General features: G+C 40.5%; 1 protein-coding gene across 1 annotated transcript in view; it reads right to left on the reverse strand.

Moving 5' to 3' along the window:
* LOC309404849 (bifunctional heparan sulfate N-deacetylase/N-sulfotransferase 4) overlaps nt 1-26,288 on the reverse strand; it is a gene marked incomplete at its 5' end in the record, with an annotated part of 83,009 nt that overhangs the window by 21,957 nt on the left and 34,764 nt on the right. Inside the window, 3 exons of the mRNA XM_081999471.1 lie at nt 13,993-14,121; nt 15,813-15,998; nt 25,003-25,157. Coding sequence (XP_081855597.1) covers nt 13,993-14,121; nt 15,813-15,998; nt 25,003-25,157 — 470 coding nt within the window. The remainder of the gene's footprint in view (nt 1-13,992; nt 14,122-15,812; nt 15,999-25,002; nt 25,158-26,288) is intronic.

Below are 26,288 nucleotides of genomic sequence, written 5' to 3' on the forward strand. Positions count from 1 at the left end.
AGGGGAGACCTTATCACTCTCTACAACTACCCAAAAGGGGATTGTAGTGAGGTGGTGGTTGGTCTCTTCTCCCAAGTAACAAGCGATGGGACAAGAGGAAATGCCCTCAAGTTGCACCAGGAGAGATTTAGATTGGATATTAGAAGGAATTTCTTCACTGAAAGGTTGTCAAGCACTGGAACAGCCTGCCTGGGAATGTGGTTGAGTCACCATCCCTGGAGGTATTTAAAAGATGTGTAGATGTGGTGCTTAGGGACATGGTTTAGTGGGCATGGTGGGGCTGGGTTGACAGTTGGACTTGATGATCTTAAAGGTCTTTTCCAACCTTAATGATTCTATGATTCTACGATCCGGGCAAGGGTTGGGAGTGAAATACACCAGTTAAATAAAGTGCTGGATTGGGTATGGATGAAAATATTTTGCTCAGCATTGCACACACGTGTATGGGACATGACAGATGATACCTGAGCGCTCAGGCTGGAGCCATGACCATCAACCAGCCTGCAGGCTTTGCTGCTTCTGCCCTCACCAAGTTTTCCCACTGATTGGCCTTAACTTCTAGGCAAGGGTCAGCCTTGCTCTCTTATTTGCGCATGCTTGTTTGTAAATGCCTGATATCTAATTAAATAATAACATGTTTTAGTAGCATGTAGATATTACAGATAATCCAGGAGGGATCACTTTTTAGTGTAGATTAAATATCTTTTCAGCAAAAAATAATTACTCTTTCAGAATTTCCAAAATATCTTCTGGGGCGTCTGACTTCTAAGAGTGGAAAATAGTCAGAAAATGTCTTCCTGTTTTACTTTTATTTTAATAGAACTGAACAGTGCTGTCATTACTTTGAAGAAATCTAAATATGATGGTTATGTTTTAAGCAACATTAAACCTTAGTCATGTAGACCACAGAGCATATGATGAGATATAATTGAGAGAGTTTGCTGTACGCATGTAGTACCTGCATGGCTGCGATTCCTGGATAAGAGGAGACTCTGCCACTCAGGAACCTGTGTAAACAACTAGACAGCATTCAACCAGGGGAGCCAGCAGTGGCCAGGCTGCCAAACTGCTAGTAACAGTGGTAATAAATATTTATGAACTCTGCATTCGAGCCAAGCTGTGTGTTTGACTCGAGTCTCTCTGTGCACACACTGTGAGTTGCCTGGGAATGCTCCGTCAAATTTCTCTCACCTGCAATGACCTGGCATTAAGTTTTGTCATCTCATAGCTTGGACATGTCCCCTGGCTAGTCTGGCATGTTCTAGGAAAGACCATATTTCTAGGCAGGATGAAAATAGTCCTGATATAAACATGGACTTCAAAGGTTGGTGGACTGACCACCTTAAGAAACGAAGCATTTGCTCTAGCACCGCAGGTGCATAACGTGTTGCTTGGGGACCTGTTGGCTTTAATACCCACAGAGGAGCACAGTATTTCAGAGATCCCAGTTCAATACAACAGGCGAAGACGCAAGCTGCCCTATTTGCTTCGATAGGACTTCAGTAAATTCAATAGTGCTTTGTTTTGTTTTTAAATGGTTCTTCAGTCATTTCTCTCTCTATTTACCCTTCCAATCAATGAGTTAAAACACAATCCTCTGAGCTGGCTGAACTTTGGGAGAAATGTGCTCATGTAACTGCTAATGACAAATAATGATCAAAATGATTATTAGTTTGGATAAGCGTTCATTAATGACTGTTTCTCTGACATATCTCTTTATAGATATGCTTAAATAAGATCTGGTTCAAACTGTGTTTTGAATGATGGAATGAATTATGTCTATTAACATTAATATGGCACTTCATAGCCTCCAGGCAGAGGAAGGTAAAGTCTCTTGGAGCAATACTGACATTCCCTGTGGAAATTACCGCCCAGGACCCTGCACAGCACAGAGCTGTAGAACAACTATAAATCATCCTGTTTTAACTGAGCCCTCTTACAAACACTGAATAGGAGTTTTCACCAGGATACTTGCTTTCAGACTGTAAAGAAAGAAATGCCAGGCAACTCGATATAGATTGGAGATGCAAGAAATTTATCATTTGTTTTTATAACTGTTCCACTGTCATGTTGCTATTCTAGCAGTTTTATGAAGAGCTGACTGCTCTATGTTATAGAGTATTCATAAATGATGATTAATTAATCCATTTTGGTGGCCTACTCCGAGCAAACAAACCTCAGAGTTAATTTAATTCTCCACTCTTGGTTTCAGAAGAAAAAAAACATACTGCATTTTCAGTTCACTAGAGGATATAATATTCTCAAATCAGCTGCTTTCCAATTAATTTTGAATGGCGAACACAGCAAGGAAATTTTGTTCTTGTCCATTTACTTCTATTAAGGATTCATTTTCAATAATCAGAGAATTCTGAGTCAGCTCATTTTTACCTTAAAGGCTTGCTCCTGACACTTTAATAAATTATCGTATGGTGTGTGCTTGAAGGTAACAGATTCTTTTTCTCTTTACCCAATAAGCCTCTTGTTGACACAAAGTCATTTATTACTATTTCTGCCATCACCTAACTTGCTGGGAAGTAATCCTGATAAAGTGTAGAGTATCAGCTTTCATAAAGCAGGAAAATGTCATGAAAGAAAGGAGATGTGTTATCCTAGAAATATCTTCTTCATGCCCTGAGTTTCAAGCTAATTAGTTTCTAAATATGCTGCTGAAGGCTTGAGTTTCCATGGGATAATATTTTCCTATACTAGCTCTTTGCAGCTGGGGTAGCCATGTGGGATGAAGGAAGAAAGAATGATTTACAAAGGTGGAAAAAAGATTCAAAAGCCTGAGCAAGGTTGGAGTGGATTTAATCATACACCTGGAGTTGGAAGATAAAAGCAGCTTCAAATTTTATATTTGTATTATAATATTTCTATCATGTTATCAGTGCTTACAGGACTTCCAGTTGCAAAAGGAAATATCTTTAGGGGAAGGGGCAATTGTGCTGTAGATACAGGCACTTTTGTAGCGTGCTATCTTTCAGAACAAATGTATGTTGGTTGTACTGAACCTTAATACCTGCTGTGGCAGGAAGAAAACAGAAGTGGTTATGATGCTGTATGTGCATGGGGTATACGTATTTTTCCAAATAAAGAAGAGATACTAAGCTCTTCCTCAGGAAAAAGCTAATGACTGCATCCCGCAGCTATACTGCCTGCCCAGGCAGCTCTGGCTGGGATGACAACCCCATGGCCCTCTCTGCAGGGACAAGCGTCCGGCTACCTTGTGCTCCACTGTAACGTTCACTTAATGCAGTAAAATGGTTCTTTATGTTGTCCTGGCAGGTTGATGGGACCCTGTACAAAGAACAAGGCCCAACTCTCTTTTTTTCATTTGATTTGGTATGTTTGTGACAGTTAAGACAAGCTCTGACGTAGCTGGTTAATAACAAAACTCCCTTTTAATTTGATAGAAGGAACATATCCCTCTTCTCGTGTTGGAGAGGGACATGCCTGTCCCTATAGGCAGTAGCCTGTTATTTATGGCTCAACAAGTGTTGACATTTTTGTAGCAGGGAGGTCGCTTGCTTTCTTTTTCCTGTTCCTGAAATGTGCTGAGATGCTCTGTTCACAGGGCCCGTAGTAGAACTGCATTATGAATTACTTTTGGGTTGCAGCGTATTTCCTACAATGCCCCAGGTTATTTTTTTATTCTTTCTACAGATATGCTCAGAGAAACAAAGCAAATAAAAAGAAAAATATTATTAACATTCAAGATGTTTCATAATAACACTCCCAAATCTCTTGTGGAAGGTATAAATTAACCCCTCTCTGCGTTTACTTTTAATATTCTGAAGCAATAATGTGTGATTCTCATCTGTGTTTGTGATGAGCGAGAGCTGGAAACAAGAACAAAATGTTCAAAGTATGGCACAGGCGGGACATGCAGAATCTAGATTCAACAGACTGGAAATGAACAATAACCCTTTAGTTACAGTGAGAGTTTAAAAATGTCAATGCATTTAAGGGGCCTTCAAAATTAAAAGCTTAAAGAGAATTTGCCTATCTCTGCAACGTGTGATCACGCCTTGTTTGAAGTTAGAATAATCATGTACCTTATTATGGACCGTCTGTAGCCTCTCCTGAGCTGAGTTCAAAGTCACTTTTCAATCACAAGTCTGATTTCACTCTCAACAACCAAATTCCTGCAAAAGAAGCTCATCTTCCTGAAATTCATATGCCACATTTCATCTCAGGTTAAAGCTTCTTAGGGATGTTTGATTGAAGTAGGAAGAGGAGTTTAAAGAAGTGTTTAACTTTCTCCCTTTGTCTGCTACTTTTCTTCTTTTTAACTTTAAGAATAGCTTGATCTATCAGTTGCAAGTATGTCTTATTTTATTGGCTTTGCGGACAGTAAATGTTTTGTGCAGGGTATGCATGTCTCTATGTGGTGATGCAGGTATAAATCTAGAGCAAAGAGAGCTTTTTATACACATATATAAACAAAATGCAGGAATGGCCTGTGCAAGTTCTTTATGGTGGAACTATGAAAAGGAGACAGTGAGAGACTGAATTAAAATACCCCACGAGAAGAGGAGGAAAGGAAGAGTTTGCCCAGCCAAGTTCATGTGTGCAACAAGGAGGAGAAGGAAAGAATAGAAAAAGAGAAGCACCTTGTGAATTAAGACACTGAATATAAGTAACAACCTGATCTTTGCTGGATATCTTTAATTTAACCACCTCTCTAGGGGTATCTGACTTTCTTGGTTCAGGCTACAGAATCTTAATGCACTGTGTTCAGCTGTGACCAGGACAGAGATGGGAATGTCTTGAGATGGTGGGGGTCTCATATTGGGTTTCATTCTCTGCAAGCTTTTCCACTGTTTGAATGTGGCCAAAGATTGGGTCAATACTTCACAAGGAACCTTGCCCTCACATACACAGCAAGGTCTACAACTACTTTGGTTTTGGTGTTAACTTGACACTGTCTCTCGGAAGGGACTGGTGGCTGCACACCTGAAATGGGGCTAGAGCGAAGCAGAAAATAGGAAGGGGGTGGCAGTACTAAGGGTTATCCATTAGCTTTTCAAGGTGAACAGCTAATGAGAAAAACATGCACCAGACTGGCAAGTAAATCCAATTAACTGATTACTCAACTGAGCAAGTGAGTGTTGCTGGTTCTCCTCAAAGCCTGATGCACTTATTTTTGCTTTAGTGTTTGACTGAGGTGCCTTTTGTGCTGTCGCTTGCTGGCTTAATAAAAAGCTCTCTGGTTGAAAGAGATTTTTTTTTTTTTTCTGGGAGAAATTACTCTCTCGCTCTTGTTTGTAGGAGTGATAATATTTAGGGCCGTATTTATTAGCTTATCTTGGCTGTTAAATGTTTATGACTGTTCTTTATCGTCTGTGAAGCAGGGGAGTAAAGGAGATGAACTAGAAAACAGCTACTGGAAGACCTTGTGGATGCTGAAGATGTGATATATAGAACGATTTGTAAAAGCATGCTTTAAATATGTCAGAGCATTTCTCAGGAGGCTGAATGAAGGGCAACGGTCAGAGAACATGGGGTGAACCCACTTCATTTTGAGCCTGACATTTGGATGTGGAAAATCCTCCTCAGATTTTAACTCCAATGGAGTTCCCTAACTTTTGAGAAACCAGCTCCTTGCTGCTGAAAGTATTTCAGTTTGGGAGCTCTAAGTTATTAATGTTTTTTTGATTATATATTTCTATGGTTTACATTCTGAAGCAAAGCAGAGGATTTGCTCTGTTCATCCCATGTACTTGCTCCACCTCATGCTCCGTGTTTGTTTGTGATAGCAGATGTGACTCTGAGTGTGCCTTAGAAAATATGTTGCTCTGATTGGCACGTGTCAGCTTTCATACTAAAGCTCTCTTTGAAGAGAAAGAAGGTACCTTAAGGCAGGTTGATTTTGATGCCAGTTAACTTGTCTTTCTCTGCTGAGTAGGTCCAAGACAGGATTGCATGTAAAGTTGGTTAACGTTTCATGGGAATGTATTTAAAAAAAGGGGGCAAAGAAAAGGAACGTAGCACAGCACTGGTGAACAAAGACGAAGGGAGATTTTACAAATATATTCTGGGAATGCATAAAGTTATTGTAAAGGTCAATTAAGCTAAGTACATCATGAGAAGTAGAATTATAAAAAATGCTGAAAGTGACTGAAATGTTGAATTCCTTGAAATGCCTTTTTTTTTTTTATGGTTAGGTAACCTAATGAGGCAAACATTTAAAAAATCCCTAATCTTTGAAAGCACATCAAAGCACTGCAGAAAAATAGGAAAGAATTGGTGAGGTTTAAGAAGAGAGAACAGGAAATGATGCTGTTTTAAAATTTTTTAAAAATTTAATTACTTTTCAAACTGTCTTTGACTTTGTATTTTTTGTTGAAGCAGTGGAATGCTGTACACCTGCAGAAAACCTAAACATTTTTTTCACAGGCAGTCGGGTAGTTACAATGCTGGTCAGAGCCAGAGAATTTTCTATCACACTTACATAGCTGGGTAATGTTATAGTCAGATTAAGGACGTGGTATTCTTCTTGTCTGCTCTTTGGTATTAAATTCCTGGCTTTGAAGATATGTCCTGAGTAGCAATGTACGTCTGTATTAATTGTAGTTATATCTTAAAACAAGAAAGTACATGTTGTCGCAGCATGGTGGTAAGAATCTTATTTTTAGTCTTGTGAAAAGTTTTATTTTACTATCGAAATTAGATTAGGCACAAAAGCAGTGTTGTAAAACTTTTCTTACATTTTTGTTTGACATTCTAGATGTCTTTTTCTTTTTTCTCTGCCCTTGCTTATTTCTACCGATTGTGGTGGTTTTGCTGCTTTTCCACCACTGACATGGAAGTGCTGATACTACAACTTCTAGGAGTTCTGGCCTAATTAGGATTAGTAACTGATTTTTTTGATGCTGTTTGTCAAACCACAAAGTAAATAACATCGATGATAATAACATAACACTGACTGAACATCTATCGAACATCATCTGGCAAGAGACAAAAACATATTTCAGCTGAATGTTTCATTGCTTTTCTTGTATCAAATAATAAAGGAAAACTCTAAGAGTACAGTAATGTCTCATTTTCTGTCCCAAATTGTATGTGTATTTCTTATTGTAAACACATCTGAAGCTCCTTGTTATTGTTCTAAGTCTCCAAATGAACAAAACCCTTCAGAGAGGAGCTAGATTGATACCCTTTGAAAGAGTTGCACTATTTCGGTTTATTTCAAACGCAGTCTGTTGGCCAAAACTTTTTCCACTAACTTTAATGAGCTTTGCTTTCAAGTGTTTATGCAAAGAATAAGTACCCTAAACTCTAGACTTGAGCAGCTTTCTGCATGAACTGGATCCTGGAAAGGTCTGGCTGGGCTTCTTGTAACTCTCATTAAAACTCAAAGGAAAGTTGGTTTGATTGCTGTCTGCCTTGGTGGAATTTATCCCTCCTCTGCATACTACTAAATCATCTCCTACAGACATGACTCATCGTTAGGATTCATAAATTAGAAAGTGAAAATATCTCTCTGAGACAGAGTATTCAGTAGAAGCCATTAAAAAAAAAAAATCCATTGGAAGATTCCCTTGACAATCTCTGCAAACTCTTTATCCTAATGCATTGTCACTTGGGCATTTTCTAATTTAACCATCTGTGTTGTATTGCTTCATGGAAGTGCAAACGTTTTTGGTAATAAGCTTAATATTTATTTGTAATACCTTTGCTGAAATGGCTAACTCCAACCTGAGTCATGGATAGGGTTTCTGTAAACCACTTGCTTGTCAAGGCTCAGGAGAGGGGGAGGGAAAAAGAATTTGCTAGTAGCCTTCATTGGTGGCATGTTTTAAAGTTAGGAAAGGCTAGCAGATATTCAGTTCTTGCCATTTTCAAGACTTAGTTGCAGGTTCCTTACCTCATGCAAAAAGTTCATTATCTCCCACCTGCTCCCTGCCAAGGGCACTCTGAGCGTCTCACATGTGAAGTACATAGAATATATACTCCCAGAAGAAATAGTGTGGCACTCTATGTACTGCAATGTCAATGTTACTGCTTGCCATTATCATTATCGCAGTCTGACCCTGAATTAGTTGTAAATAAATCCTTCCTATCTGATATATTATTACTGTGTAGTAAATTTGCTTCCCCGCATTTAATTATTCTTGAGATGTGCTTCAGTAATCCAACTAGTTGAAAAAAATGTTTAATCAAAACTCAAGTAATCAAGTTGTGTTTCTACCTGCACTTGTTTGGGGGATGGGATAAAGGATTATAAATGGATGTCATAGCCTAAGGAAACATGAACTTCTCAGTGCTGTCTCTTACAACCCATCTTCACTGCTGAAATCCTGTTAAAAACACAACTACAAATCAAGTCACTATGTTGTGCCTGGAAACTCTGGTCTACACCGTCCTGGCACTTTCCTGAACAAAGCAGGATCGTAGTGCAGATGCTGTGCCCATGCAATGAAAAGAACCGTGATCTACTACTTGTTTTTTAAGTCTGCTGGGGGCTGTTTCAGTTAGATGCGATTGACCTGTTCAACGTATCGATGCCAATGCAGATAGCACATTAGGTCGGTGGTTATAGGGTTGAAAAGCAGGCAGTAGTCCTCCTGGAAGTTGGTGTTGATGTTGACTTTGGTTCTGTTGTGCTTGGGCTGCTACTCATGCTAAAGCTTATTCATCCACTTATTGTGCATCTGTGTCACCACTTATTCAGAGACTTTCAGGTTTCTGTTTCTTTGCCCCTGACATCTTAAGCTAGAAGGCCAGAAATAGTTGACTTTTAGTTTGGTTTTAGACAGCTAAATAGCTGTAATCCACAGCAAAAGGTGGTGATGTGCTGATTTCTAAAATTTGAAACAGTCTGAAAAAGACTGTCTGGAAGTGTGTGTGTGTGAAACTTGTAATAATTCTATTTACTGGAGGGTGAAGTATGGCCTTTCACTTCTGGCAGCCTTGCCTGAACATAACTGTGGATGTGAACCAAACCATTCTTAGATGTACTCTTGTCCTCCCTAACCTAGTGAATATGTATGGTACTGGTTGGTGTAGAGGGGCAACTGTTGACTAGTAAGATGAAGCAAGGAAGCTGGTGAATCGAGGAAGGAAGCTGGTGCTGGATGGTGAAGGGAAAGAGGGCCCAAACTGCCCAAACTGCAGCACCTCTTTGCACTTTTTTAGCTACTGTTGTTACTCTACTTTTTAATACACAATAGATGCACTTACATGTCTCTTCAAGACAAACTGAAAGGGAGAGTTTTTTGGGTTTTAGTGCTCCAACAGCTTCAGTCATTTCCATGCGGTGGTAGGAGATGCCATACAGCAGCGAAGCTTTGTGTGTTAGCGGGGGTGTGAGATGTGGGGTGTGCTGCTCCTCTGTATCCCCTCACGAAGTAAGCTCACGCCTACATTGCTCCCACCACATAGCATTTCTGTGCGTGTGGCTTAAACATGCAACAATTATTTTGTACGTCTGTTTTTTAAGTGTCTGAAATAGTGCAAGAATTGTGTTGTTGCTTTAGAGGGATGTTTTTATGCGTGACACTGGTAATACATGTTGCACACTCAAGGAGATAGACCAAAAGAGTCGGAAAATTTGAAGATTGAAAGCCTGCTGGAATAGTATTGGAGGTCTGCAGAGAGCCAAAGCTGGACTGGTTTTTGGGAGCACTCCCTAAAGTAAACCATCCCCAAAACCCAGGTCCAGGGTTTTGATTTGGAGGAAACCAAGCAGCTGCCTCCAAAAGAGAATCCAGGAGCAAACAGACACTTGTGCAACGTGTGGCCTTTACTATAGCTGCTTTGGGAAGAAGTCATTGAACTGCATAGCTCACTTAATTTTTGGTTTAAAAACTATATTAGCAATTATTTATGGGTTGGTTGTTTTTACAGGAAAAGCATCTAAACTGTCAAGCATCTAAAACCAAAATGCTGTTATATATCACATCTAACTTGGAATTGTTGCCCAACTCTTGTTAGGCTCATCTACAGAAACATACCACTGTAAAACTAGGAAAAGGAACAAAAAAAACCCCACAGAAACGAGACAGACAGGCAATGACCACAAACTTGCTCAGAAGCCCTCTTCTAACTCCTAGCCTACTGGATCAAGAAGACACCTCAAAATGGTAACAAAATGGTTGTCTGCTGTAGCTTTAGAAAGGGCTCTGTGAAACCAGATATAGCTTTTTTGCTTGGCTTTTTTTGGTGGTGCCTCTGCTTTTCAAACCAGGCGGCAGTAGTGGACGACACTGTGCACCACAGGGCAGATAAGTAGCTGCATAAGGAGATTTCTAACCCATTCTTGGACTCTGGAATATGATCTATTGTGGTAACAACACACAATTTGTATGTCAATTCAGTTGTCAAGAACACACCGCCTGTGTGGAGGGGTTCCCCTTTCCCCTTACTGTATGCACATAACTCGCACTAACGCCGGTGGCCATTGTGCAAGCCCGCTTGAGACCAGAGCCTGGTGAGCAGGAGACTTGTCTGACCACGCGGTGGTAGAATTAATAGGAGCTACTCTATTTCTGCAAATCTCCTTCAGGCTGGGAAAGAGTCTGGCTGGCGCTTCTAAAGAGTAAACAAAAAATATTTTTAAACAATGTCAGTAATGCAAAAATAAACAATGTACAGGCAACCCCTTTCCTGCAAAACTTGAAGTAAGATAACTGTAACTGTGTAAAGCAGCCTACATGCTAGGGGGGATGGTGCATTCTGCCTAGGATTTTATTTTATGGATGTGGTTTCTGTCCATGGACTACATCAGGCATCTCATTCAATATGACTCAACAACAACAAAATTTTAAATTATGGTCTTGAAAAAGCCTTTACATTCCACACAGTTGTTCTTTTCCATAATCCATTTGGAGAGCAGGCGCTGGTTTACACTCTACTGCTCATGGTAAATCCCTGAACTGTGCTCTTGGTAAAGCCCTGAACTGCACAGGTTGATATCCAAATACTAAGGAAGCTTATTAATGAGCGGAGGTGTGTAAAATCTTCTCGGATATAAGATGGGAAGTCTCTTGTTGCTGTTCTAGTATGCACTGCTGCCAGATTGGAGAACACATCACATTCAAAGCACATTTCTTTTATTCAACTGAATTTGCAATTGGCCAGTGGAATAGGCGCACTGTTGATCCTTTCCATAAGATACTATAGACTTTAGATACTAACCTGTAAACTTTTTCAAATTAACCACCAAAACACTACACCTTCTCTTACGCTGAATAAAAGAAAGGTCTTCCCATTTATTCACTTGTGTGCTGTCCAAAGTTGGTATTTGAAAAAAGAAAAAGGGTATGAATATAGATTATTTTGTTTCCTGCTCACCAATTTCCTTCCAAGATAAGGCTAGATTTTGCTCTTACTGTTGTCAGACAGTGCGTATTTCATGGGGTAGCGTACCAACCTGACTTGAATGATGGTGGGGTTTTGTGGTGTATCTTACTTCAGCTCACACAAGATTAAATTATATTTCTTCCTGTCTGAGTAAGCACTTACACTGGAACAGATTCATACTGAACTCAGAGTTAGGGAAGTGCATGTCAGTATTTCACTTGTGTCGCTTAGCTCAGTAAAATATCAGTTTTGATGAGGCAAAGCTAGAAAACCATAAAAGTGGGAGGGGGAAAATCGAACATTAATAGTATAGAAAAGCTGTTCTCTTCAAATGTCACCCAATAGCATCTATTGGACTCAAGTTATTGGAACATAGCTTGGTCAAAACAATGACTTCATGTACTGAAGAAAATCAAAGAAAATCTTCCCGCCCCCCCCCCCCCCGCCCTTTTCTTTGGAACACTGTCTTCTAGCTCTGTCATCAACACCAGAGATGCGTGATTAAACGTGGGACAGTTTGCCTGCCATTGCATGTTGCTGCCTTAGGAAAGGTCCTGTCTCTGCTGCATCGCTCCTGAAACCTAAAAAGCATACAGCAGAACTGCTCTCTCAAGTATTCTTTCTGTCGTGCTCAGCAGGGCACCAAGAGCACCCATCTGTGCTGCAGGACCCATCTGAGGAGGGATTTGGCCCTTGCCTGGGGGAAGCAATTGGACTTGGCTGGGGGAAACTTCCTGCAGGGCTGGCGCAAGCAGCCGGGGTGTTAGAGCTCCCAGAATGAAGATGCTTCGGCACCTCTGAGGTTGGTCCTGCTCGGGAGCTGCCTGGAGAGCCCAGGCTGGTGAATTATGGACAGTGTAATAAATGGTGGCATAGGCCCATCTGATTTAATTCAGAGTTCAATAATAGCCTTTAAAATAATCTTTAGACTAATTGAAGAGCTACGCTTCCCCACAGCCTCAGCCTGTCTTTGGGAAGAACATTTGGATGCATCGTTTAAAAGAGCCAAAGGCTGAAATTTCTAATAAGCAACTGTGAGCTTGTACCTTCTTGCTTATTTGCTGTCAGTAAGAAAGAAAAACCTGAAGTTAGAGAAAAAGGCAAGTTGTAGGGGAGGCAGGCAGGGTGGCCTGAGCATGCTCAAAAGGCTTGGACGTGGTGATTGACTGAGGAATTGGGTCTATTCTAAGCAACTCTCATGGAGTAAGAACATACAAACTGCTGCACTGCCTAAATCTGAGGAAATCTTTAGATATGTGAAAGATGCACAGGTTTTGATCGAAGTATGATAAAGCTAAGGATAAATTCCAGCAGCATCCCAAGACAGTGGTGAGCCAAGTTACACTTATGGAAACTATAGTAGAAAAGCCAGCCTGAGAACCGCAGGTAATGGAGAGACAGGATAAAAATCAGGGATATTTTTTATTCTCAAATTAGGTATCACGTGCATGGTACAGAAAAATTCCCAGTAGAAATGTCCCATTTCTTTAAGCCCACTGAATCCTTGACTCAGACGCCAACTTAGCACCCCAGCCGAAATAGTCATCTAATTATAATACCAAAATCTATATTTAAGTCTCCAAATAAGTGACCTGGATTTGAGAGTTAGCTCCACCTGAAGTTTAACGCTGCAGAGAAGTCAATGAGTACTGCAATTTAAAACCACTGAAAATTAGGCCACATGGCAAGATGCAAGACATTTATCATGTGAGTAGTGTAGCTTGTTTGGCTGGAACAGGAAAAAGGGAGGAAAATGGAAAAAAAAAAAAAAAAATTGATATATTATTTTTTTTTTTGTTCTTGTCCTTCCATGGCACGAGACTGTTACAGGCAAGAGAACTGTGACTTAAATCTAGTGTTTGCAGTCAGGTAGCTTTCCTCTTTGATCCTCAGTAAGCCCAACCACACCTAGGCACCCACCTACATCGTGTCGTCATATGTGTGTATGCGTGTGTGTATTAGAGCAGTGCAGTTCAGACCGCTTTATTAGTTGAGAGGCAAAATTGCGTGACAGCTCTGCAAATCATCCTTAACATCTGTGGCAGTTTTGATTAAACCATATATATGTGTGTGTTTATACATGCGTTGGTTGTTTATATATGTATGTGTGCATATATATACTTTATGGTTCATGTAATGTTGACAGAGAAGAAGAAATGCAGCACTGAGCAAAGCAAAAATCTTCATTAGAAGGCTATGTACTGCTTGGGGTATTTTTTAGCTGCAAACCCCCTATTTTTAAGAGCCAGTGTGGTGGGGGAATGATATGAGGCCTGAGCCCAGGGGTTTCCATCGAGCTATACCAGGAGTGCCTGAGGAGTCAAACTTACGGAAAAAAAGGCAAAGCAGAATAAGATCACACAGTTTGCTCTACCCACACTGGTTTCTTTCGGTCTTAGTTAAACAAGTCAGCGTGCCCTTCTCTTACAGGGACCCAGCTTCAGGTTAGGAAACAATATGGAGCTGAAATTAATGCATTTTCCAGTAGCTTGTTGCATACAGTTGTAGTTAGAAATTAGTGAAAGACATTTTGCTACTTTGCTTTTAAACTGCTTGTTACAAGAGCAAGTAGTCTTGATTTTTATTTCCCAAACAAGATCAAAGAAAACTGATTTCCTTCTCTTCTTCCCTCCCTCCTCCCCACTAGTCAGTGTGTCCAAAAAAATAGCAGGAGAAGGTACCTACGGGATTCAGGAGAATGGTGAGGAAGAGTTCACCTCCTTGGATGCTTTTGTCCAGCTCCTGAGGACCCCCAGGGTATTCCTTGTAAAAAATAGTATGCGTGAAAAGGCCACAGGTTTGTCGAGGGAGCACCTGAGAACAAAATAACAGTGCAGACATTAACTTTGGTCTGCAAACTTACCCTGGCACAGCCACCCAAATCCTTCCAGCAACTCCAGAAACAAAACCGCGACCCCTTCTGCCTCTCTGCTCTGGCGTGTTTGTTTATGGGCTCCTTTGTACCTTCTGTACTCTTGTGGTAAGCAAGCGCGGTCCTGCAGATGTGGACACTTCCAGATGCCAGCTCTGAAAAGCTGCGACACATATGTGCTGAGCTTTCATGCAGACTTTATTCAGCTCATACGTTTGTAATAAGTGTTTGTTTCCTGGCATTTGGAAGAGGAAGAAAACAAAAAGCCAAACCTCTCTTCCCTTAGCAAGATTAGTTTATTAGCAGATAAATAGGGCTTCCTGGCCTCCTTGCTATCTCAGGCAATTAATCTTGCTGTTCTTGAGACATTGAACTGAATTTGTATTCAAGGCTGCGGACCATGAAAGACCTGTTACTTCATACTTTCCTCAGTCCTGAAAACCATACCGAGCCCCTCATTCCTGTTTGTGAAATGTGCACGGGACTGGTGGGATGCTCGTGTGAGACCAGCCCGAGGTCATCTCCCCCTCCCATCATAAATCAAGAGGCTGCGGGTCAGAAACCAGCCAGCTAGCAGGCGTGGGAAAACAAACTCATCCTGGACAACTAGATGGTTTAGTTACATTATTAGCAGGGTACTATTAATGGGCTCTGGTAAAGACAACAACTGTCAGGGCTTATGGGTATTGCCTAATCCATGCAGAGACATATTTCACCTGGGGAAGCCTTTTGTTTCCCTCCAGTCAGGGTTTTTGCTTTTCTGCTTGGTTAAAAACAAATAAAACCTTCATTCAGCAGAGCATTTTAATACATGTGCAAATGCACTGCTGAATTTGACTCTTATTCCAATAGTAATTGGACTCTGTGCAGTACCTTCTTCGTTTTGATTAAGAAGTTCCTTTTGCCTTGTTTAGGGGATCACAATTTTGACTCTATATGCATAGGCAATATTCAAGTCAGCTGGGACTTTAAAGCATCCCAGGACCTGCCCTTGAAATATTTCTAACTTTACTTATTCATATTCAGTTTTTGTGTTTCATCGATCTATAGGGTTGCAGCTGACTGGTAAGACAGGCCAAATAACGTAATACATTCTCTTGCCCTTCATGCAGTTGTAGTGTGTACGTGGGGAACCTTTTCTCCTCACACAAATGCATGGTCTGGGAGAGTCGGGCACGTGTCCGGTCCCTGGCTCTGGGAGTTTCAGAAGCAAAGCTCGGAAGGAAACCTCGGCCTCAGAAGTGTCACACTTGCTGGAGGAGATTACTTATACCTGCTCACCTTCCCAGGTGGTGGGTTTCTAATCCTTTCATGCATAAAGATGAACCAGAGCCTGAAACACAGGTCTTAGGCAGTTTAATGAATTTCCAAGTATGCATTTGTAACTCAGTTGATAGTTGATGGGACTACAAGTACATTTAGTTTCTGAGGATTACATTTGCAGTTGCCTGAGTTTGTGTGACTTTTTTTTTAAAACTGGACGCGTAACAAATGCGCTATTTTGGCATCCTTACAAGTCCTCAATCACAGAGAATTTTAATGATTGCTGTAAAATTTGAAGCATTTGGTAAAAATAGCATACTTTTGAGTCACTTAAAGTACTATTGCTATGAAGCATGGAAATGCAGTGTACCATGATGCCATTGTGGATGAAGCCCCGTCTGTACCGTGCGGGCTTCAGGTGTGGGTATTCTTCTGTGCTGGTCACTCGGATGTGCCAGACCTTCTTCCAGGCCTCATAGAGCTGGATGTGAACAGGGTAGACCCCGGAGTGGTGCGGAGCGACTGCGTACCCCATGCCAGTTGGTATGCCGTGCTCCTGCAACACAGCAGAGGGAGGAATATATTTAGGAACAGAAAAAGAACGTGTAATTATTCAAAGCTTATTTTTTCCTGCAGACAGCAGCATCTCAGAAGCTGTTGTCCTTGGACAGACTTCTATCTGTTTGTACATAGCACAAACTAAAAATGGGGGGGGAGATGAGGGGAACTGGAATTAGTTTGATAACTGCAGAGTGATAAATAATCCCCTTGGATTATGTTGCGTTACTGTTATACGGAATAGATTTGCCTGCCTGTTCATTACATATCGCGTGTATTTTAATTTGCATCCTACCTGTTTAGTTCTCTTTAAAAGTAATCCAGTAAACTGAGCTACTTACTGACTAAGCTATCAAACAACATTAGAGCAGTAAAAACAGGTGAAAAATATTGTTACAGTGAGATATGTGGGACTTTTCTTTCCTATTTCTGGAATAAGAGCAAGATTCCTTCCTGATTTAAAAATTAAATATCTCCCATAGCTTCTGAAAAAAAAATTCTTTTTTCCCATGGTATTGACGTAGTAGCAAAAAAAGCTGGACTCGGACATCTTTTTTTCATTTCATAAATATTTATTTAGCTCCATTTCTACGAAGAAATATGTGCATTTTCATGAATATAATCTATAGGTTATCATGAAAATACCTTCTGATGGCACAGTGAGGTAGTTAATGTGCAGGCAGAAGGAATTAAGGAAGAAGCTTATCTGCAAGCGTGCTGGGCATGTTCCCTTCCCTCCTGACGCTCTCCTGCCTTTGTTCTGCTCCTCATTCCTCCAGCGCCCAACTTAGCGTGGGCTGTCTGAAAACCCCATCTGATGACGAGGCCTGATAACCACATCTATAGACTGGCATATATTTAAGAGAGCAAATTATTTGAAGCGTAAGCTATACATGTGAAAATGAGGTAATTAGTTTCATTGGCCTGAGTGACTGTTGAGAAACACATCCAGTGTTTATCATCGGCTCCTGGCGGAAAGAAAGGCTGTGCTCTGCCTCTTCTCCTGCTGAGGCTCATTTCCAGCAGGTCCAGTAAAACCTTTTCCCACTCTCCCACGGCATCTCTGGGTTGCAGGGTGTCCTGCTGCTGTGGCCAGATCCCTTCCCGCGCACCGGGTGTTTATTGAATTCATTTTACTCTTTGTACTGCAGGATACATCAGCTGTTTTCTGTTCATATAAAATTGATGTTCAGAGGGAAATGGCTAAAATGTGAAACGATGACTTCCCCCCTCCCCCCCCCCCTTTGCCCACATTATCCAGGAACTGTTGATTATTTTAATTCCAGGAACAGCAGGTTCTGCTGTGCATCTTCACGTGCTTTGCAAAGAAAGACTTTTGGTTCATTGACAAAAATTAAGTTAAACCTGTGGGGAACACTTGGTCATACATTGCATAATGCAACCACTTAAAATTATCCATTCCTTATTAGTTAAGATCTTAGGGTACTGACTGATCTTGAAAAAAAGAAACCCAAACTCACTATTTTGTAATTTACTGAGAGCAAAATGTAACTTCTGCTTATTAATGATGTTACCTACCTGAAAGGCATGAGTCAGTTTGAGGGGGAAATGAGGAATAGCTCTATAATAAGAAGAGTTAAATCACTCTCTTCTCTGTTGTTTGTTCTTTTGTTTGTTTGGGGTTTTTTTTGCCATGAACGTATATAAAAGAAAAAGCTATATCTAAAGGTTTCTGAAAAATCTGGCCATTTATTACTCTGCCTGAGTTGTCTATGATTCTTACGCTGTCAAATACACTGTGTTAACTTAAATATACTGTATTAACGTGAATCTACAAACCTTCATGAAACTCGTGTTGGGGAGTATAGAGACACATAGATGTAAGGCAAATGTGTCCTGAGCTGGATAATGAACTCTGCTCTGAATGATGTGTCCAGAAGTAGGTAGCTGAATGAGTACATGCAAAATCCTGTTTATCTACTTACAATTTGCTGCTGGTATTGCCATAGCAACAGAATGGTGAAATGGTAATCTGCCACTCTCAAATAAAATAAGGCAGCTTTTCATAAGTTCTCAATATAAAAAGCTAATTAGCCTCTGAATAAATCCTGCACATTACTTACTTCATCACACAAATGCATGTTAGTCACTCAGATACCCGATAGGACTTTAAAGAAGAAACAACTAACAAATAATCAGATTTTCTTTGGTCAGTTCTATGTTAAGTTTACTTGGGTAAATTAAATATTTTATTTCCTCTTTCAGTGATTTATTTTTCTGTTGCTCTGTTTCCTTTTTTCCTCTCATTTTGTTGTTAAATTTAGTTTGGGATTGGGAACTAATGTGTTAAAGGAGGAGTACACATTTGAATCTAAGCTATTGGGCAAAATGGGAGATGCCTGTAGTCAGTACATTTTCTTATATAATCTAAGGAACAATTTCCTACAAGATTTTATTTGGTTATTTTTACATTCAAGACTGCCATTGACTTTATGTCAAAATTTGTTCAAAAACTGTGCATTTGTTGGGTTTGGAAAACTTCTGGCCCTTTTTGTCACTGAGAACAGCAGCATTATGTTCCTTTGCACGCTTAAGCTGGGACCCTAGAGCCTTTTGGACAGGTTAGATTTGTATCCCTATTTCACTTGTGCATTAAGGGACTTTCAGTTCCAATTTAAATGACAGTGCAAGCTGAAGTTGCAGCAGTTGATGAGTTCGGTATTAAAGGAGAATCACTGTTATAACCTGTGAGATAGGGGGAAGATGATTAAAACAGTTGTTGCATTTTTGGCAGAGAATTCCCCCAGTTGTCCCTACTTCCCTTGGACTGGTTTGCATCATGGAGCGGTCTGGGAGCATGCGACGTGCCTTGTTTTAAAGGCTGGAGCAGACTAGAAGATGCTCTCCAGGAGCCCAGCTCATGTGCTCCATGCTCCTACCAGTGAGCATGTGGTGTGCAGATCAGGCTGCTACCAGTCAAAACAACTCTCCCTCTGATGCCTGCATGTGGCCAGCACATCTGGCCGGTGGCAGCCGCTTCACGTGAGCTGTCTCACCCTCGTGCTGATGCACCCAAGCCAGAGCAATGGGAATTGGAAACTCATAGTCCTGCCAGTGCAGCCTTGGCTCGTCTGCGCACCCTCCAAAGTAACCTTGCCCAGAGCCCAGGCGTAGGACAGCTACCTTTACGGCTGAGCTGACAGGCTGAAGCAATCTGCCAAGGCTGCTTATCTCCCTCAATTATCAGCTTCGTTCAAGCAAGTGAAGATTTGCTTGAAACTCCTAACCTCTTTTGACCTTCCTATTTGTACAGAAGAGAGCTGTTTGCCATGAGGCAGCGTGTGCTGTGTGTACTTTTTCTGCATTTGCAAAAAAACCCGCTGTTGAAGGAAGGGCAGGTAATGCAGAATGAGCCCAGCTCTACAGAAGGAGGTATATTCTTAGCAAGTAAGTTTGCAGTCCTGAAGCAGATTTTCTGTGAGCGGATGTTGGAAATGTGAAAGAAAACAGCATCTGGAAGATTGACTATTTATACTAGCAGGATCTTGTCCAACAGAAAACCCCCAGGTTTTGATTGCACCAATTATTATATCTCCTTGTTAAATGCAGTAAGAAATAAAATGAAACAAAACCTATAACTGTTATAACACAACTGGCGTTCTGGTTCTTAAAGATCGCTGGTGATTTGTTTTACAGCAACATCTAGTATTGGCCATTGTCAGAGAAAGATTAAAAAAACAACCTTTTCATTTTTTTAAATCTTAGGTCCACTGTAGATCTTTTCATACAATCAGTTGAACTGCAGTATTTCCTTTGGTGTAAAGACTTTCATTAGATGAAAAGGTTAACAATACAACCTCAGATAAGTTTGGTAAAGTTTTTGACTTCGTCCAACGGTAGATGATAGAGTAAATTCAGTACTACTAAAGATGTTACCTTCCAAAGTTAAAAGATTTACATAAACTTTGCATATTTTTAGTTTTGAGATATATTTCAAATATTGCTGCATGTGGGTGAGATTTCCTATAAGAGATTACATCTTATGATGACAGTTTAAAACACTTTGTAAAGTTTCTCGTATTCGGGAAATGAATTTACTACTTTCTCGCTTCTCAGCACTCACAGAAATGTTGTATTGTATTTTATCCTTTATGGAAACATGGGTTTTGTTCTCAAGGTTTACATTTTTGGATAACTTTTATAGAATAAATATTTAGGCTTTTAATTACTTTCAGTTCAATTCTAAACTTTAAAAATCTGCCTAAAAGCTCTCTGGCTAGACAAGACAGTTCAGCAAACGAGAAGTTACTGTTATTGAGGTTTAGGGGCTTTGTGTGTTGGTATTTGCTTTCACTGTTGTTTTTTCATCTGTTGTGCTTCTTTGTCATGTGGCTGTACAATGTCCCGAGCAGAGAGTACCAGGTCTTAATGAAGCAGGTTTTCTGGTGTTGGTGTCAGATCCAGGATTGACAGGGACATGGGAAAAGCCAGCTTTTCACCAGGCTTACATAGGAGTCTCCCAGATATCACCACGACTCCTGTCCTAGGCATGCTTCGCACTGTAGCAGATTACCAAGAGGCAGAGAAGATGTTGGGATTTAAGATCTCAAGTTTCTGAGGGTGTGAAATGAAGAAAGGCAGTCCAGCATTGAGGAAACTATACATGACTATTAAATGTGTAGACTCTGCATGCGTGTGGTACCAAATAAAGCTGAGAAAGTAGAGGCAGTCTTAGAGGTGTGCTGTCAAAGGACGCTCCTGATATGGACAAAAGCACTAATGAAGATGGACTGTTTTGGAAGGACCTTCAGGTTAGGCAGAATAAATCTCATCCTGTCTGCACAGGACAGTGTTGTCCGATATATGCAGACCATTTACAGAGTATTTTTAGAGGCAATCTCTAGTAGGCATGTCTCCTTCCTAACATTAAATACAGATATTAATAGTGGGACAAATCAGACTCTCTTTCCATCACACGTAGATACATTGCCTTTGATATGTGGTCACTGGTCCTCATATTCTTGGTATTTAATTGGTACGTCAGAAGCTCATGATTTCTTTGTGGTTTGGGGAGCTCAGAAGTTTTAGGCAGAGGAAGTGCTAATGTGCACCTGTAGTTGGTTTATAAACAGGCAATTGAAGCCAAGGAGTTACTAGACAGGCTCTGAATTGATTTGTTTTGTATATGTGTATCTCCAAATCGATTTGTTTGGTTCGTATATGTCTCTCTCTCTCACTTCTTCATATCAGATCACAGCTACCTTTTTACAGTCAGTGATAGTTTGTGCCGTATCTCTGCTGTGCCTTGGGCACATGTGCTCACAAATGAGCACAGAAGATAATCACTGAGCAAACAAATCGAGGAACAAAATAAAGAGCTACAGGCTTTGGATTAAATATATTCTCCTTGTTTTTGTCAGATAAGAATGTACGAAAGAGGAAGGGTATCTCGTGATTAAAGGATGGCAGTGAAAACTCAGTTTTATTTCTGGGATATGTACTATCAGAGACTTCTGCCTCAGCAATTTGTTTACCTCTTTGTGTATCAATTGCATTGCCTATAAACAAGGAGAATAATGCTTGAGACATTATCAGTTTGCAAAATTTAATCCAAAACTTAATCCATGAGTGTCTCAAAAGGATTTTGGGATCCTCTGATGGGGGGTGGAAAAAACCTCAAACCAAAACCAACCACAAAATATGATGAAGTCAAACCCAAGTGATAAGCAAAATAAATGTTAGTTGCCATTTCCTTAGCATTTCCTTATGCTCTGAAGCATACCATCCATATTTACACAAATAAGATGACATTGGGAAAGCAAAGTTCTGGGTAGTCTGCGACTTCACCACAGTTAGAATCTCTGGCTCTTGTTCCTCTGAGGCTGAGGATATCGTGAGCACTTAAGAGATCTGCCAGCGAGGGCTGTGGGAATGGGGCTATGGATGGGGACAGCTGTGGGGCCTGTCACTCAGGCACGTATGGACAGGGGTTTTGCCAGGCAAAACTTTCCATGCTGCTCGCTGGATCCAGAGCAGTGGGGCAAAAACATCTATGAAAGCTGAGAAAGTCTCTTCCTCTCACCAGTGGGGCATGAAACAGTAAAAATGATAAATATCTCAGTGACACATAAAATATAATCATTTGGAGGGCTCTTGTTAAAGGCAGTCTCCTGGTTCACAAGCAATTCACACCTAAGGGAATCTTTTAAAGACTGTTGATTTTTACTAAGCCCCAGATAGAGGTATGCATATCTGCACTGAAATCAAGGCAATTAGATACCTAATTAGCAATTAGTTGTATGTATAGAAAACTGTTTAGATATCCAATTTCTACATGTATTTTGTGATACAGGTATTTGACGCAGGCTGAAATTGCACCCCCGCATTTTATAAAGCATCATTATGAGGTATGGATATATCTGTAAAACAGAACGAGGTCTTTTATCTAGTTGCCAGCTGCAACACCTGTATTTCTTGCCTGTGTTCAGCAGACTGTATGTGTATTTGAGCTCCTGCAAACCAAAGATTATGCATGCAGTGTAAATACAAGAGCCAATAAAAATTGTGCTTATGTACATTTATAGCTCCATGCAAAATGAAATAGTTTCGGGTGCACTGGCTTGTGTTTATTAACTTGATTTTAATCCACAATACTTAAGAAAAAGACATTCCCTTCATGAAACCTCTTCCCCAGTGAACAACATCAATCCCAAGTCTGATACTTCCTTGCATGAAGAAACTCATGACTGTGAAGGGATTTGAGTGCAGGTTTCTGGACAGTGTGATCTGTTTTAGCTTTCCTCTAAAATGGTAAAGCCAGGAGGAGCCAACAGGTCTTAATGAACAGAATTTTTGTTGTGGTATTTGGGATCTTAAAGCGACTTCGACTGTTATTCTCGGGTATAACGATGTGCTCTCCCACCCTGAAGACCTTGTTACCTTCTTACCCATGTTTAAAAAAATAAATGAAGAAATACCACATTAGGTGAAGAATTAATGTGATCGTACTTCCAAATAATTATTGTGGCTTTCTTTGCACAAACTGACACAAAGTGTCGCCTCTACCTGTCGCTAAAACAGGAGGTGGGGAGATATGGTCAATAAATGGGAAATGCAAGAGAAAATGGCATTGGCACCAAGCTGTGTTCCCCTGAGTACAATACAAAATAAAGATATTAGAGCACAAATAAAACATATGTAACATCAAGCAGATTTTCTATGTATTGTTCTAGATCTCTAATTGAAGTTTGGATCCACACTGTGAGGTCAAAGAATAATGAAAAGGGGGTTGCTTTAGCTTTGGAGGACTTAAGGAAGTGCAGCTGTCCAGGGATTTCCTTTCCCAAGTAAGCTATGATGCTGAGGATGAGAAAGCAGGAGAGGATACAAAACTACTCTGAAGTCATGGCTGGGACCTCTCTGATAGCTATCGGGAAGGTTGTCATATCAGGAAGATAAATTTCTCCCACAGAGAGGACTTCACAGGAAGCCTTTTGAAAAGAAATGTTCTCATAAGTAAATTATACAGCTCATATAGATTCAAGGTTAAGAGGTTGGTACAACCCCTGTCCAAATGTTAGCAGGAAATAAAACTGTAATAACAGCAGCCTTTCACTGACATCAGCTCCTTATTTATAGGCACCCTAAGGAGTCTTGACCCTTCAGTGATGATAGCAACGTGGGCTTTATCTTTGTGTAGTTGAAGTTGCCAACAGATTCTATCACAAGTCCTGTTTTCAGGCTATGCTATAGATTTTACTCCTAAAGGTGGTTTGACCTAGAGGACTTCACGTTTCCTGAAAATACTGGGAGAATTTCCCCATAGGTTTAAAGATGAACAGACCATGTATTTTTGAGATACAGATTATTTCAAGAATTACTCTCGCATTTAAAATCTCAACTATATTTGAGTCTCTGGGCCAGGCTACACAAAAGGCCAACAGTAAAGAAGTGTAGAAAGGAAAAGTCGTCATCCAAAATGCCTCTGCACTAACACCCTGCCAAGCGGGAGCTGGGAAGAGGGGGAAGTCTGGCAAGAAGAGTAAACAGTTAAGCCATTTTTAATGAATTTCCTTTAAAGGTTGTTAGGAAAATATTTTTGTAAACAAGGGAATAATTTGCTTCCAACCACTTGTTCAGGCGTCTGCCTCTGCCAGTTTCCTGACATGCCTTGTCTCATGTGAGGGACGGGAGGAAGGGGCAGCTGCTGGCTGGCCTTTCTGAGCTGCGAAAGGCTGAGCCTGGTGTTCCCTGAGCAGCAGAGAAAGCCCCACTGTGTCACTCTGCTCTTTTGAGTGGCTCTGGTTGCTTGGCACTTCTACACCTTGTCAAAGACAACACAGTGTCTTTTGCCAAGGCGAGCATTTATAGATTCCAGGTTTTCTTTGTCATGCTCAATAAGCAAGCAGAATTATCCTGAAAGGACTCTAAATGGTTTGTTTTCCACCTGACCTTGGAGTACAAGTACTCTGAGCTCTGGGCAATGCTAGGAGGATAGCTCTTGTAAGTTAACACCACAAATGAGCAAAAATGAAATGTTATTATCTATAAATATTAGCAACAGGTTAGCTATGTAAAAAGCATATTTTTCAAGCAGGTCATCTAAAAAAAGCCCAGTGAAATCCAGCATCTTCACGTATTTGCTTCATTAGCTTTAAGATTTCTCACAAACCATAAACAACATTTAGGCTTCACTGCAACTTTCTCCCTCCTAAAGCTTAAAAGGCCAGTTGGTATCTGCTGAGATTTCACTGCTTCTGATCCCTGTGGTCTCACAAGGTGACTTGGATGAAGTGCTGCTACATCTCCAGAAAGCTTGTGTCAGTGAAAAAGGCTTAGACAAAATTCACCCTGAGTTTGAGCCACAGAAAGGCTTTTTTTTAGGGCTGAGTTTCCAATCTTGCTGCCTTAATTGCATAGTTATATAAAAATATATATATGTGTATGTGTGTGTGTAATATAGACAAACATAAAAAGAGCTTGGAAAGAATGGCTCTAATATGCAAAGGTATCTTAGTGAATCTTTGGTAACTTTTACTCACTATTGCAAACTCTTTGTTGAGGATCATCTGCTCCACCAGTGATGACTCATTGTGGAAGAGGTGAGGCTGCATGTGACTCCACATATGGGGAAACCACCAAAACTCATGCACAGATCTTAACAGCAGGTCATCACCTTCATCTTCCTCTTCAGTCCCTGCAAAACAAAGGGGAAAATAAAAAGGTCATAGAGAAGCAATAGCAGAAAATGCTTATAATTTTTTTATAAACACAGAAGAGGCTGCCATAAAACCTAACGTCCTTGGCCTGGATGTCTCACCGTGCCGGTATCACAGAAGGAGTGAGGTGAATTGCCATGGATGGTAGCTATCCTTTTCTATTCCTGGCATGGTGTTAACTGACAGTAATTCTAACAATAAGTTTTCGAGGGCTGATTGTTGCGCTATGTAATGCACTAAGAGTATTTAGAAGTTCAGGCTCCCCATGAAGGTGAAGATTGGATGGACATTTACCCACCTGCTTTGGTCCTGCCAGACAGCAAGCAGTTGTAGCTGGCCAAGGTGACATCACAAAGTGATGCCTGTCTTGCCAACCGCCCCCCCCCCCCGCCCCGCCCCGACTCATAGCTACCTCATTATTAGCTTCGGAAAATTGAAATCTGATAATTTCTGGTAACATGTGAAACAAGTTTGCAATAGTTTCAAAATATAATTAGGTGGAAAACATGAAGCTGTAATGGCAAAGGGATTCCAAATGTTGTTTCCTGTGGTTCAGTATTCAATTTTTGCCAGGTTTAATCTTGAATTAAAAACAATAAAAACTCCTGTGTTCGTGAGGAGTATCTGCTTCAAGCAGAAGCGAGCATGTGTGGTTATAGCAAGGAAAACCTTCCATTTGAGAAACAATACAATGCTGCTTCCACCATCTGCAGACACGTGTCTGCAGTGCTTTTTCAAATTGGAAAGGCAAAGTTACGTGTCAGTAACTTCACCCTCCAATTACTAAATAATATTTAGTTTCTTAGCAGCCTTTCTTGTTTCTTTACCATTAAAATGCTTTTATTTAGCTTCAGTCAGAGAAATAATTGTCAAAATCAGCCTACTGATGCAAACATAGATTTTTTTTTTTTTCTTCTTCTTCTTACAAGCCTTTCAGTGTTTTGCAAAACTCATTGGAAGAAAATGCTCCGTGGATGTCGCTGTTTACTTTCGTGGCATGACGCAGGAACATAGAGAGATGGTTGTTTGGTGCATGCACTTCACCTCCTTATTTTTATTTTTCATTTTTGCAGTATTTTTTGAAGAATGCTGCTACACAAGGGGACCAT

Source organism: Phaethon aethereus (assembly GCF_964289735.1).
Source record: "Phaethon aethereus genome assembly, chromosome: 4".
NCBI classification, from domain to species: domain Eukaryota; kingdom Metazoa; phylum Chordata; class Aves; order Phaethontiformes; family Phaethontidae; genus Phaethon; species Phaethon aethereus.